The sequence below is a fragment of the Suillus subalutaceus genome (genome assembly GCF_016647625.1).
Source record: "Suillus subalutaceus strain FC151 chromosome Unknown DFJ58scaffold_312, whole genome shotgun sequence".
In the NCBI taxonomy this organism is placed as follows: Eukaryota; Fungi; Basidiomycota; class Agaricomycetes; order Boletales; family Suillaceae; genus Suillus; species Suillus subalutaceus.
The window spans coordinates 1-14510 of record NW_024540561.1 but is presented as its reverse complement, the minus strand read 5'-3'; the positions used below and the strand labels follow the sequence as shown (position 1 = coordinate 14510).

The following is a 14510-nucleotide window of genomic DNA, read 5'->3' as shown; positions in this document are numbered from 1 at the left end:
ATAATAAATTTACCAACATGGCTATAGGTATTAATCACACCAAGAGTGTTAGGTTTGCGAGTCGCATATAATGCGCTCTTATAATATCGATCTCGTGCTTCCTCCTAGACTCGTAATTACACCAGTCTGGACCACGTTTTTGAGTGCGCGACTGTCCGTGGTAGTACCGCAGTATACTCCAGGCTGGATGAGCCTATTTTCCTTCGACACCTGTAGGTAATGCAGAACTCGACGTGTTAGTCATTGTGAACGTGTTTTTGTCCGTCCGACTAGATATACGCGGATGTCTCAAACTAGTACTATGTACTAATAAAAGAACTGACGCGTGACGAGTGAACGCGAGATGAAAGACAATTTTACATACCTAACATGAAGACGTCTGACACGCGTTTCTCTCGCGACTCGCTTAGCCATCCACGTGTACGACACGTTCATGTGTACGTCGAACTTCTTTCGACAGCATCACTCCAACAATACAGTTGCTAGCCCCTAATCACCATGTCATTTTTGTCGCGATGACAGTACTCACTTTCGCAACACTCTCCCTACTCATCTACACGTGCGACAAAGTCGTTCAGGAATTTTCACCGCAACTAGACAGCTGCGAGGCACGGAAGGCATGCACGCTCCAGTGCGGTCTGGTCATACATGTTTGAAAATGGTGAGAAACTTCGAATGCACGCGGCACGCATATTTAGCCTGTTACGAAGCCGCCTGACACAAGTCGAAGCATGGATAGTACGAACGACGCTATAATAATTATGCGAAACGTGATAACTCCTTTGAAGAGCTAAGCGACCCGTTACCAATGTCGCAAGTTCCCCTGTCTTCTGAGCTGTGGGGTGGTTATCGAGATATAACTAGCTGTGCCAACTCGGACGTTGACGTAGCTCACGCATGCCATTCATCCGAGTCATTGACGTTGTTACGCTGGTTCCAAAATGTCCTAGAAAGGAATGAGCACATATTAATATTCACAGCATTCATGGAGGTTCTGTTCTGGAGCAAGTTCCCACCTATCAGACTCATCGTCCGTGACTCCGCGGTGCGTTATACATAAGTACAAGCGCTCCGTTCATCTTCGACTGTGAATTACAATAAAAGATGCCTGTATATTACGTTTGTTGTTGTCTTTTTCTCGCAAAAGCGTTCGAATGCCTCACCGATATCGCACTCTTAAGAACAGGAGTATAGTTAGGAGATAAATGAGCGATGTTACGCATTGGAAAAGGTAGAGTACAGTTGCAAAAGAGACACGGAGATAAGCGAACAACACACGCAAATAGGAGACTGCCGAGCGGCGCGGATAGTGCTAGTGAGCGCCTAGCGCATGCGGACGCAAATTGATTCCGCGGGATCAAAGGTTCCGTCCTTGGCAAGGAATTTACTACTACTCGAGCCATCCTATAAGCGCAGTAAGTAGTTATTATACCTCGACTCATCGACGGACAGCCGCATCAAGTACCCAGTCAAGAGTCATTCTCTGCAACGCCTGCGATAATATGCAGTAGCAGTGTCTAACACCGGTTGGAGCCTAGCCTCCGAAAAGCTCTTGGATGTGTGCTCACGTACCAGCACAGACTCGGAGTCACTGCGGATCACGTAAAGAATGCTATTCCTTATCGCTTGGTCAGTCATATAGTCTTCCCTCGTTTATCATGAGGTAAGTTATTATAACCAGGCTTGAGAAATTTTTCATTCCGTTCGACTCCCGTTCTCAACTTGAATTTCAACACTGACAGCCTTTGGCCCGGGGCATCGTCGTCGGAGGTGAGCCTATTTAATATTCAGAATCCAAGATGGATGTAGCTGATTGCCTTGGCTGATCCACTTCTGTTAAAACTCTGCAGAGTTTTGAACTTTCTAAATATTGTGGTTTACCATGCATCAGTCTCTGCTCATTGACGAGATTCTTTCTCATATCATTCAGTTCGTCGCTGCCGATGGTCAGCGGGACCTGAAGCGCTTGGAAAATACAAGCGGCCTTGCTAGGCTAGCTCGTACATGCCGTTGCTTTATGGAATGTGCTCTTGACACCCTCTGGCGAACTCAACATTCGTTAAGTCCTCTCATCATGTGCTTGCCAAGAGGCACTTGGGATATTCACTCTGGCAATATACTTGTAAGTTTCATTTCGTTATGGGTATGCAATTTCATAATTGCAGTTCCTATAGTATCTCACGAGACCACCTGCTGAATCTGAGTGGGCAAGATTTGACATGTATTCACGTCGTGTGAAGAGTTTTTCATACCCAAAACAAACGAAAATGATCAGACTACACGAGGACGCGCTCCCACTCCTTTTTGCTGAACGCCCTCCGCAGTCTCTGTTCCCGTCACTTTCCTCGCTCGACTTCTCCATCCTGTCGTGTAGTTCCTCCAACTTCACCTTAATCCGGGACTTTCTCTCCCCAAAAATGACAAACCTCGCCTTTACCCTCCCTCGAAAGATGTGTCTTCAGGGCATTTGCGGGGTATTAGAAGATCTTCCTCGGAAGGCTACTCGCCTCGAAAACCTCACAATTTCATCGTTCTTTCCAGTGACGCCATTTGAATTGAACATTTCGTCCCATGGACTACCAGACTTACGTCGGTTGGTCGTCTCCAGCTCTATTCGTATATCTGCACAGAGTGTGCTGAATATCGCATCACTTCGTCATGTTCAGGAGCTCTCCTTGAATCTTCACCCTAATTTCGACGTCGACATACTACGCGATAGGGCAAATAATAGTACCTTCCCCGCTCTCCAGCGTCTCATTCTCACGGCATACGACCTTCCCCAGTGTACATCTATTGTATCGCTTATATCCTCACCACAGCTAGAAGATGTTTCCGTCTCCTACGACGTCCAAGCACAATCTTCCGTCATCACTTCATTCTTGAGTGCCATCGGCACGTCTATTCGTTCAATTTCTCTCCGACACAATATGCGAACTAACACAATTGCCGACACTCCTTTTGTTTTCTACCCATCCATATTTGCACCGCTATTCGCTTGCCGCAATCTCCGCACCATCCAAGTATACAATCTTGGTACGCTCAATTTAGATGATGAGTTCATCATTGCAGCGGCTAAAGCCTGGAACAAACTCGAGGACATTCGACTCTGCAGCTTACCTTGGTCCTACATAATTCCCAGCGTCAGTTTGAACGCCTGACAGCGTTGACCCAATACTGCCCACAGCTCACCCGCGTGCACCTGTCCTTGGATGCAAGGGAAATCCCTGAAGTACCGATCGGCGGTCTCAGTACGGTTGGTGCTCAGTTCCTGGAGGTGCTCAATATCCGGGATTCGGTTATTGAGCACACTGAACTTGTCGCGCAATTTTTGCGGGCGACCATACCGAATATGAAGACTTTGTATGTTGAAGCACATCCAGAACTAAGGGATAAATGGATGGAAGTGAAGGCCTACTATGACCGGCTGTCAGTGGTGCACATGCAGAATGGGTCATAGTCTTGGAGGTTCACTCCAGCGCGTTGTAGGAGTAGAAGAAATAATATTCATTGGCGAAAGCCCAACTGAGAGAAGTGAAGTAACGATAAGGGAGAGTGATGGTAATGATAAGTTTTTGGGCGAAGGCGCGCAGCGCTTTCCGGCCCCAAGGGAAAGAGTCCAAACCTAAGGGAAGAAGAGGTGAGCTGCGATTCCCATACACCAGGAGTCCGACGACGCATCCAGCGAAACTCGGGTGCCCAGTTCTTAGGAGATGGACGAGGGTGACTTACATCTGCGTGTTTCAGTGTTGCGATCAGCGCACTGATGGGAGGGTGAAACGAAGGAATTGTTCTTGGATGTTGGGAGTGGCTTGCATATATGGGGCCAGGATCTGGGCGTGCCTCCGCAGGTACACGAGGAATGCATCGCTTGCCCAGCGTCCTTTAACTTTGACGACGTCGAAAGGAATGTTCCGTAGGAGGTATTCTAGGGTGGAACCGATGCGGATGCCGTGGCCGTGCACTGGTTTGCGACCCGCAGCTCTGGTTGCAGATGCTAGTCTGTTCAGGAACTTTGTCTTGGTGAGAGGACGGTGGGAGTCTTTGAACCTGTAAGAGAATAGCGCGGCATTCGCTGGAGGGTCGTTGATGCGGATATGGTTGTTGAAGGCTTCTTCAGGGTCTGAAGGGCCGTGCTGTTGTGCCCAGTGCACGTCTTCTCCTTCTAATGCTGACTTGGTGCGCGGAAGGTGGAAATTCTTCGTTAACAGGTTCTGTCTGTCTCGGACCTGAGACGTTGTTGCGGGTGACGTGCAGGTTGGGGTCAAAGGAGTCGAGGCGGGGTACCGTGAATTCGCAGGTCCTTGCAGTGGCGTAAAAGGTCGTCGTTAGGCAAGAGAAAACTGACGCATCTAGTGGGTTATTGAGGTCTAGTTGGTCTCTTATGGCTGTGATTAGCTCGACGGTGTAAGGTTCGCGTTTGCTTCGTTGTGCACTGGTTGGGGTGAGCGAGACGGTTGCTTTGAGTAACGTCTCGATTTGCATGTCGTTAAGGTCCCAGGTGATGCTGTGGAGTACGTGCCATGCCCGCACACCGAAGATGTAATTGGCGATTGTTTTCCCGGAGTAGTTCCCTGCCATGGCCGATATGAAAGATTCGATTAGGATGCTGCTAGCTGGGGCGCGTTGGGTCTCTGGAATGGATTTGCTGTCACAGAACACATGGTAAACGAGGAGGCCAGAGCCATAGGACTCGCGAGTCCCTTCTGAGTATCCATGTAGCATGACGTCGCGGATGCGTTGGATGTCAGAGGGTGCCAAGGGGACGAGTCTTCCTTGCGCGTCTTTGGTTGACCGAGAGGATTGTGGCAACCATAGATGGAGCCGATCCTTTGCGCTGCAGTGAGGACGGAGGGCAGATGGGATTGGAGTCAGGTCAGTGTTATACACTGTCATTTTGAGAAATGTGAGTGGCCGTTTCACGAGCCAAATAGCCTGTTCAACTTACTAGCCTTGCGACGCTTGGTGGAGCTCTTCTCCCCTCCGCTCAAACTCGCGGTTGATGAAAGCGCGGCGTCGGAGCTCGAGGTCGAGGTGTTCTTTGCCCATTTCTCGAAGCGATTGACTGGTAGCGCGGCTTGGGGATGGGAAGTGGGAGTTATGGCTGGGCCAGGTGGAGGAATTGGATGTGTCGAGTTCTGAGACGTCGGAGATGAATGCTTGGAGTTCACTTGGGATTGGGATTGGGGGAAGTGCATCACATGTGGGGGGATATATCCCTCTTGAGGGGCCGTCTGCTGGGTTTTCCTTGCTTGGGATGTATCGAGTAAGTACTGTGCATTTGGTACTCGCGACGACGTGATGAATGCGTTTGAAGACGGCATTAGTGGTGCGGCTGCGACTACACCCCTTCCACCATCCTTCCACAACCCCTCGATTGTCGCCTATACTTTGAAATGAATCCCGGGGGGGCAGGCCTTGATGATAGTGCGAACGAGGAGTTCGAAGCCGACACTTTCTGCCCATCCAATGTCCCGTCCGTCTCGCTTCCAACCAGGTGTGAGGACCCAGGCTCTCCATCTGCCGTTGATGACGATTCCGATGCCATGACCAGAGCTAGCGTCCGAATAGGCGTTGAAGTCATGTACCACGCACGGTCCTGGGATGTGACGAATGAGGTTGGGGGAACTGAGGGTGCTTTTCCACCAGTTGATATCTTCGGGGGTGCTACGAGGGGGAGTTCTGGGCAGGTGTGGGTGCTCTCCGAATATACCCAGCATGCATTCCAGGCTCGTGAGGTAAGCGCGGCCCATCGGGACGATAAGGCAGGCATGCAGCAGTTTTCCGTAGAGTTTTTGGACCTCATGGAGTGTGTGGGTGCGTTTTGACTGCCACGTGTTGACCGCAGTGAGGTACTTGCACGCTTCTCAGCTGATAAGGCCACTGTGTTCGGTCTTCAATGCTCCAGGTGAACCCAATGAATGGGGGGTGGGGCTAAAGGGTTTGTCCTTCGATACCTCCCAGAAGATGCCGAGAAGTATGGAGAGGTGGTCAATGTCATCCATGCAAAAGGAAAATTGCAGGTCTTCGCGTGATCGTGGTGAACGAGCTGATAAATCCAAGATGGGAAAGTACACGTCTTCGTCGAACTCTTCTGTGGAGCCATTTGGCCATGTTGCTCCTTTAAACCATTTGCGCCCACCTTCAATGACGACACCCTCGTTGTTGGCAATGTCTTTGGCCCAGGTTTCACGTCGCTTATTGTACTCGGCCAGGTGTTCTTTTCTGATTCGGAAGAATAAGTGGTCATCGACCCATTTGGATAAAGGGCCAATTCCCTTGGCGCGAAAAATGTCTGCACCTGCATCTGCAACGGTTCCGTAGATTCCCGCTGATGGGCCGAACCCGAAGCAAAATGATGTGTCAACTGCAAAGGTGTCTTCCCCTGGGAGACGGATTGCCAGGCCTGGCCATTGAGACGAGTGCAAGGGGACTGTTCTGTATGCCTCTGCCACGTCTCGAACAGCTCCTTGCGACCCTGGAGGAAGACACCATATTGTTCTGCAGATGGTGGGGAAAGTTCCGTATGTGCAAGGAAAAAGATCGGAATCGACACGAGAATTAATGGAGCTAATGGGGGGAGAGGGTCTAATAGGGTATGATAGATTTTGAATGAGACGAAATCTTCCAGGCTTGCCTGGCTTCGGAATAATGGACAAAGGAGCTGTTTGGAATTTACCAATGATTGATTCGAGGGTTGCAGCATTAAAAGGGCCAATAAAACGACCCTTTGCAAATTCGTGACTGATGATGTTTGCAAAGGCTTCGGAGTGTTCCTCGACGGATGGGTTATTAGGTGGTGTGTATGTACAGGTAATGGGGGGGATCCCCCCAGAGAAACCAGATGCGAGACAAGCAGGGACAAAAGGGTATCTATGTATAAGGCCCGTCTCTTCGAGGAGACGTTGCCATTCAACTGGGTTATAAGGAGTGTGGTGGCCTTAAGCTTTCTCGCTTCGAGGGCACTTCTGGCTCCGTGCTCCTTGCTTCCCCGCATCCTGAGCATTCTGTGTGACGCTCGTGGTTGGTGGCTTGGCAGCCTTCGGGGCGTTGCCACTTGAGGCAGAGAGGTAGGCCTTGGAGGTTGGTGATTCGGCCGTCTTGGGCTCGACGACAGTGGCCATTGGATCCGTCCCATAAGTTGTGGGATTCGCACTTTTTGATGTCGTGTGCAAAGCGGCCCAGGCAGACTGCGCAGGCTGAACGGCCGCGTGAGCCTGCGCTGCGGGAAAAACCCCCGCGTCGTTGACGGTTATGGGAGCTGCCCCGTGGGGATGGAGTTCTGCTTCTCCTCGACTCGGAGGTGCCGCGAGATGGGGAGCGTGAACGAGAGTTCCTGTAGCGGTACTCCTCGTGGCCAGAGTCTCTGGGATCACGATAGCTCGACCTCCGATTGTGGCTGTAAGTCGTTGGGGTTGCTCTGCTCGTGGGCTGTGGCACGTAACCACGTATGCCAGAAGGGTCGTGCATCCGCGTTGAACAAATTGCGGGCATTCGCGGGAGTGTCATCGCGAGCATCCGCGGGAATGTCATCGCGGGCGTTAAAGGATGGTTGTTGGCAGTTGAGCCGGGTGTAGGTTATGTTGGGGTGGGGGTGGAGGAAAAGGTTCCAAGGTTGGTAGGGAAAGAAACCGTTTGTTAGTGGAAAGGTTTAGACGTAGTATTTCATAGAGGGACCCACCACAATTAAAGCCCGAGAGCGAATCTTGTCCCATAACTCCTCGTTGATCACGCGGATGAGGTTCTCGTTAATCGATGCGATATTGAAGCCTTCGTTCCGTTTGAGCTTGTCATGCCAGTCTTGGCGAACACGGGAGGCGTAGTTGAGGATGACCAGGTCACCAATCTCGCTGTTGTTGCGGATGGTGTGATTCTCGAGGTGCCAGAAGAAAAGGGACAGGGTGTCTATGTGGGTCTGGGGCCATTTGGCCTTGCTGATCTGGACGAGATACAGGTTCTTAGCCCGTAGGAAGGTGGAAAAGGATAGTTCGTGGTCGGCGAGGGCAGCTTTCGAAGCTTTGAAGGCTGACGCTGGACGGACAGTTAGTTGGTCGTCGATTCTGGTGAGGCCAAGGTCGTTCTCGGCGATGGACCGCGAGGTCTTCAAGGCTTCTTTGCAGCCGTCTGGTGAGAAATACCAGAGTTCTACGAACTCAAAGTTGGTGAGTTTCTGGATGGCATACTGAGCGGGTCGAGGGGATAGGAAGTCCCCTACTGATGCGGATTGGTCAAAACCATTCATCTTTGGTTTCTTTTTCTCCGTCTCCAAGCGTTCCCTCTCAGCCTCTGCTTCCTGCTGGGCGCGTTCCTCGTCTCGCTGAGTGCGGTGCTCTTTCTGCTTCTTCTGCAGCGAGGGCATCTGCTTCCTGTCGCTGGTTCCAGTCCCGGACACGTTCTTCGTGGTCAGTGTCCCAGGTTTCGGCCAAACGATCTATGACTTCTTGCTCTGTGCTTCCTGTGGCCGCCATGAGGTCGTTCCTTATTCCGGCATAGAGGCCGCCGGCGAAGTCTGGGCGGACTTCAGTAGATGGATCGGCCATTTTCCGCGAGTGAGAGAGGAAATTGGGTATTTCTAGTAGGTTAGCTAGTGTATTGACTATGTTTTTTGAAAGAAAAGAAGAGCAAGCAGAACGAGCTATCGACGGATGACGAACGATGACGTGCGCGGCAAGCAAGACGTGCGTTCCGCGCCTCTCGTTCGCTCGAAGACCTTACTCTATTCCTTCGCTCGTGCCTCGTTACATAATAGTCTCCAATGGCTTCTGGACCTCCAAACACATCCAAACACGTCCGCAACCTGGTTGAACCGTTCAACGAACGTGCTCGAGGGATCCACCATTTGGCACCCCATATTTCTGACATTATTTAGTGCCTGGCTACCTGCAAAGTTCTCGTGGAGTCCGTCAATAAGCATGTTCACTGCATGGGCAAGACCGACAACCCTTGCATTGCCCAGAGAAGGCTGAGGCAGCAGTTCACCGTTTCCTCCTGGAATGTATACACAGTATTCGTCTTTACCCTTTTTTATCTCTTCACTGATCCCGATGCCATCATTCATCTAGTCAGGTACATCAATGGCTATTCGACCTTGGGTGAGGTAATACCTTTTTTTAAAATGCCAAATAACTCCTCGTATATTAGTAACCCTCTGCCTAAACGGCAGATTCATTTAACCATCCTTTTTAGCGGGTTAGTAACGACACTGCTTCTAGCACTGCTTGCCCCGCAGTACCGTAGAGAATGATACGTTCTCCAGGATGAGACGCCTTCGACCCCGACGCTATCATTAATATTTGTCTGCACAGGTACAGCGGCGCCATAAAATGATTGAAAGCGATTGGTGAGGTGGCTCTGCCGGTCAATGTAACTGATACTCGCCTGCAGCTGAATGTGAATACGATCCCTCGAACAATTTCAACCATCCCATACCGGCCTCTATCCCGCCTACAGAGTATTCGCCAGATCATCAAAGCATCATTCAAATGAAGACTATGGTTCACCTCGCCGACATACTACACCTGTCCCATTTTAGATTCCTGTATCAATCTGCTTTTCAGTCTGCTTTACATATCATGACCACGCGTGTATTACTGTAAAGCCATTTCTTCCTCTAAGAGGCGTGTGTCTAAAACGGTTATAAACATAGGTTCCCCTAGGGCGATTATGTAAAACTAATCAATCCCTAGTGCAACCTGTGGGCGCTAGTAACAATCATCAACAATCATCAGATGCATCAAGCCGAGCCTTCCGCTCGAATGCTGTTCCGATTCTGATGGGTTCTCCCAGAGATAAAAGGTGTCTGACGTGTGTGCGAGAACCCCGTTTCTTCACTTATCGAACAAGTGCAGATGGAGTATTCGGCAGTCGATATCGCAGCGGTCCTGACTCTGCAGCGATTAACGGTGCGTCGCTTTCTTAACACGAATGCAAGATAACGTACCATGTTCCACCAGTACCTATACGGTACGTACTTTTTAAACGGGTTTTTTCTCGTTCTCACTGGACAGCTCAGTGGCGATAACGATGTTCTGGGTAGGCTTATCCCGACTCTTCAAGTTCCCATTCATCGCTAAGCTCATTTATCTAGGTCTGTGATTATGCTTCTTCATTTCACAAAGAGGTATGACTCGTGTCGTGATACACCTCGGTTTAGATATTGAACACTGTTCAAAGTGGAAATTTCTGCGTCAGTCGCGCTGGACCAAAGTAAAAGTCCTTTATATCACTGCACGATATCTCCCCTTTCTTCTTCTTGCCATGTACCTATATTGTGCGTTGACCCAATCTTCCCCATAATAAACTGACGTGTTGTATTTCAGTGAACTTCAGCCCCGAGAATCCCGATGTATGTGGACATACAGCGAACTTCAACTGATGCTTACTGCATGACTTCACCAGAAATGCAAGATATTGATCAATACTTACTCATGTACGTACACGGCACATGCTCCATACACGTCCCAGGATGTCGAGCGCTGCTCTTTCCTTTCACAGGTTTCACCCAGTTGTCACTCACTTGTTCTGAAAGTATTTCTTCTTCTTACACGACATATGCGTATTCCTCATGCGATTCATTAAGGTTTTTTTGTACTCAGAACACGTGCGCTCTGGCACAACAATAGGATTGTACTCGTAGGCATGATGTCGACCGCTTTTGTGAGTCCCATGCCCTCAAACACCCATGTCCATGGTTGATAAATTAGTCAGGCTCTGGTCGTAACATCTGTCGGCATCCGTTTTACCATTATTGCCACCACATATGGTTTGTGCTCTCACCTTCCCCCACTACTGATCCCACATATTCACCCCACTTTCACAGTTACGACTAGCGCAATACCAGGCGTCCCAGGCTGCTCCTGGAGCTCGAGTAGTATCCTATACTTCATGTTATTTATTTTCTTGTTCGTGTTTCAACTGGGTGTGTTACCGGTAACTGGGACCGTACATTGCAGATGCATGCGGACTGACGCTTTCCCCAGGACTTGTCTCCCTCACACTCATACGTGTCATACAGAGCTGGCGGTCAGCCAAGGGCAATATGCACGCCGCCCTTGTGAAGCATAATATATTCTACTATGTATGCGGTCTCAGTGAGTCCAGACTTGTGCATATTTCCGTGCTCATCGGTGATGATTATTGTTCCGAAAGTTCTCTCTGCCGTAAACGTCGTCATGCCATTGCTATTTCCTGATGTGCGTAAACCTCTTGATACCCTTCAATATGATCGAGTCGTTGATGTTCCGCACATACAGACCGCATACTACATCATCCTCGAAGAGTATGCACCTCCAACTTCTATCGCGTATTCATACTACTGATAGCACCACAAAAACACTTATAGTTTCCAGGTATGTGTCCTTCGGATTATCGCCACGCGCATGCACCTCCATCTCTGGCATCTCGACCAGCACATGCACAACTCCGAAGCCCTTGTGAATATTTCCATGTCCGACATGTCACCTGTAGATAGTACGGTGTAATATCTTATCATGTGGCTTATTTATTGTTGGAGGAATGGGGTTTGGACTACAAGTTGGGACGCACTTAATTATTAGATAACAAGAATGCATTTTTGTCACATACACAATACCATGATGCTAAAACGAAATGATGGAGAGTTGATGCGCGATCAGGGTGGCCCTGCGGACGCAACTTGAGCACTCCCGTTTACAAGCTGCTGGCGTTCTTTCCCCTCCTGCTGAAAACTCAATCACGTAAGGGCTATTGCGTGTTTCTCCCTCTTCTGCGTCACGGTGTCAGTGAGTATCTATCACAACTATTTCGATCTTGCGTTTTGCCCTATCAATTTTACCGAGTTTCGTTCCATACTTCTCTTTAAAGATCCTCAGTTCCAGGCTGAGTCGCGGTCCAAAGGTGCTGGCGGGAAGGTGCAGATTCTGGTCATTCCCCTAGGCACTCATGCATACAATTAGAAGGTACATTACTGACAACCACTACTCCCGCGCCTGTAGTGATGGTATTGTTCAAAACACGAGGCTAAACGCAACTGTCAAGTAGCTGCTAGATGATTGTCTGTAGAGAATGGTGTTGTCGTGATGTGAAGTATAGTACAATACCATACCTGCATAAAGGTACGAAGAAAGATACCTAACGAAAATCGAGATCATATTGAAACAGCGGGTAACAAGAACCAAATCTTGTGTAAAGAATTTTGATCAAGACTCTTCAGATTCTGATACTAAAACCTCAAGAGAAGGAACAAGGGCATCGCACTCTGCTCGCTGCTTACGTCTCATCTTCACTTCTGCGCCCAAAATCACAGTCTCCAGGGGACAATTTGACCGTGTCAGGAATGACTTGAACTCTTTATGAGGCCATGATACACAGTGAACTTCAAGCGTGCGTAACTTCGGGAGTGCAAGAGCATTGAGTAGGCCAGGTAAAGGGTCTGAGGTAGAGTGATCAATATGGATGTATGAGGATGATTCAACGATGATGCGTAATGATTGGATTTTGATGTGCACGAGTGGCTCGAAGATTCCAATTCCATTGGATCTTACATGGATCGCTAACGAGCAGAGGTTGAAACATAGCTGCAGTAAGTCGAGGACTGCGTCCGGGCGATGTATGGGGATCTCGACATTTGTCAGGTTGGCCCATACAGACTTGTAAGAAAGCAAGGGGTCGAGCTCGAATCGTAACCCACTAAACTTGAAATTGCTCAAAGTGGGCGGCAATCGCGAGAAACATTGTTCAGTAACCGAGCCATCAATGATGATTAATTCCTGAAGAGCTGGGAGGTCTTTTAACAAGGGGTCAAGTTGGTTAGGACCCAGGCGACAACGGATAGAGAATGACGATATTTGATTTGTGTAAGGCTGGAGGAGGCTTCGCAGCTCGGTCGATTGCCAACCCGAAAGGGTGCAGCAGGTGAGCTGTAACGAGAGCAGACATCCTCGTGATCGCTTGAGCCATAAGTCAAGGCAAAAGGGAAGTTCCAGCAGTGTTCTGAGGACGAATGGTACTTTTAGCCTGCACCACAAACTGGGCGTGCCCACAGCAACCTCCCTCCATCGTCGACATATTCTGGTCAGGAGGACGAGGGTCAGCTTTGATGCAGGCGACAAGTACTTGTCTTCTGGGAGACAGTGAACGAAAATGTGGGATAAGACTTCAGTTGGCATGCGCCAAAGAGGTGATACAAGTCTCTTGTGCAACGTGATGGACGAGATAATCTTTTTCTTCTGTTTGGTCATTTGTCGGTGAAGATGGTTGATTTTGTCGATGACTGTTTCCAGACTTGAGATGTTGTGCAAAGTTGCATCTAGCTGCTGCTGGCGGTCGGTGATAATAGCTCTGATGCTATGGTCTTTAAGCTCCATTGCGCAGTGGTTTGGATTGGGGGAAAGTGGCTCTGGAGTATGGGGTTTCGATGTCTGGAATCTGGTAATGGTCAATAATGCATCAGATACTACATCTACATAGACAAACCATTGCTTGTGAACGAAGCTGAAGGGAATGGTTATGACTCGCAGACTGATTGGAACTTTGGAACTTACGATAATCTGTAGTGCACTAATGATCTCCGAGGCCGGCGAGAGATTGACATTTCCTTGTGAGTCTGTCTGTGGCATGTTGCTTGAAGTTGTTGGTGTGAAGGTAGTAAACATTCGGCTGGATCGCTGAATACGTCATCCCGGTTTCGGTTAGACGCCCGCACGATTCACGATTCACCAGTAGTCTATCGAACAGTCGTGGAAGAGTAAGTCTAGGCTATAGCATAAGCCCAATGTCATCATTTCTTGACATATGTACATAGTAACGACTCTCTATCTAAGTTAAAAGTAAAACGTTGAACGCATAGGATCTACTACCAATTCGAGGGAAGGAAAAAGGGTAACATATTCTGCTAGCCACTGATCCGTTGTCATCACTCCACCGCCGAAGATCAGAGTCTCCAGGGGACACTGTGACCGTATCAAAAATGCCTTGAATTCTTCATGAGGCCACTGTCCTATATTGCGGACTTCGAGCGCGCGTAGATTGGGGAGTGTGATGGCGTCGAATAGCCCAAGATTTCCGATCGATTCCAGATGCAAATGCCCGGAGATGCGCAGGGATTGAAGATTGGCGTGCGTGAGTAGTTCCGAGGTTTCGATTGCCGTGAATATTCCAATCATCGTCAAGGACGATAGGTTTGGACACAAGCGGAGTAAGCGGGGGAAGGAATCTAGTCCGTCTACCACAATCTCAAGGTTTGTGAGACCGGCCCACGCGAGAGGATTCAAGCCAGATAACAACTTGAGGTTAAACCACAGGTCCATTAACTTCACACTGCGCATGCTGGGCGGCAATTGCGCGATAGAGTGAGCGACAGATAGTATAGGGTCAGAACCGTCCGTGTATATAACCAGCTCCTCAAGTCCACGGAAGTCCGCCACCGCCAAGGCGCCGGCGCCGGAGAAAAACCCAAGAGACAGCGACGATATTTGATCGACGTACGGCTGGAGCAGGCTTCGTAGCTCCGTCCAGTCGTTGTCATGACACTCGAG

At 49.3% G+C, this 14510-nt stretch overlaps 4 protein-coding genes across 4 annotated transcripts; 2 read left to right on the top strand and 2 right to left on the bottom strand.

Moving 5' to 3' along the window:
- Positions 1-1383: 1383 nt before the first annotated feature.
- Positions 1384-3486, top strand: DFJ58DRAFT_750571 (uncharacterized protein; the record flags this gene model as incomplete). The annotated part of the gene is made up of 6 exons (XM_041387749.1): positions 1384-1629; positions 1682-1770; positions 1851-2122; positions 2175-3140; positions 3185-3360; positions 3432-3486. The coding sequence occupies exons 3-6, from the start codon at positions 1883-1885 to the stop codon at positions 3484-3486; spliced, it is 1437 nt and encodes a 478-aa protein (XP_041235328.1). The 5' UTR covers positions 1384-1629; positions 1682-1770; positions 1851-1882.
- A 6242-nt stretch (positions 3487-9728) lies between these two features.
- On the top strand, positions 9729-11612 carry DFJ58DRAFT_272514 (uncharacterized protein). The gene is made up of 14 exons (XM_041379603.1): positions 9729-9960; positions 10010-10029; positions 10085-10117; positions 10171-10267; positions 10317-10342; positions 10396-10426; positions 10492-10524; positions 10577-10653; positions 10705-10759; positions 10817-10915; positions 10977-11087; positions 11146-11189; positions 11250-11275; positions 11339-11612. Exons 1-14 carry the CDS (start codon positions 9939-9941, stop codon positions 11475-11477), a joined length of 813 nt encoding a protein of 270 aa, XP_041235327.1. The 5' UTR covers positions 9729-9938; the 3' UTR covers positions 11478-11612.
- A 362-nt stretch (positions 11613-11974) lies between these two features.
- DFJ58DRAFT_272470 (uncharacterized protein) lies at positions 11975-13715 on the bottom strand. The gene is made up of 3 exons (XM_041379602.1): positions 13518-13715; positions 13450-13467; positions 11975-13401 (listed from the first exon to the last, which is right to left on the bottom strand). The coding sequence occupies exon 3, from the start codon at positions 13338-13340 to the stop codon at positions 12174-12176; it is 1167 nt and encodes a 388-aa protein (XP_041235326.1). The 5' UTR covers positions 13341-13401; positions 13450-13467; positions 13518-13715; the 3' UTR covers positions 11975-12173.
- A 6-nt stretch (positions 13716-13721) lies between these two features.
- On the bottom strand, positions 13722-14510 carry DFJ58DRAFT_824714 (uncharacterized protein). The gene has a single exon (XM_041392158.1). The coding sequence runs from the start codon at positions 14298-14300 to the stop codon at positions 13797-13799; it is 504 nt and encodes a 167-aa protein (XP_041235325.1). The 5' UTR covers positions 14301-14510; the 3' UTR covers positions 13722-13796.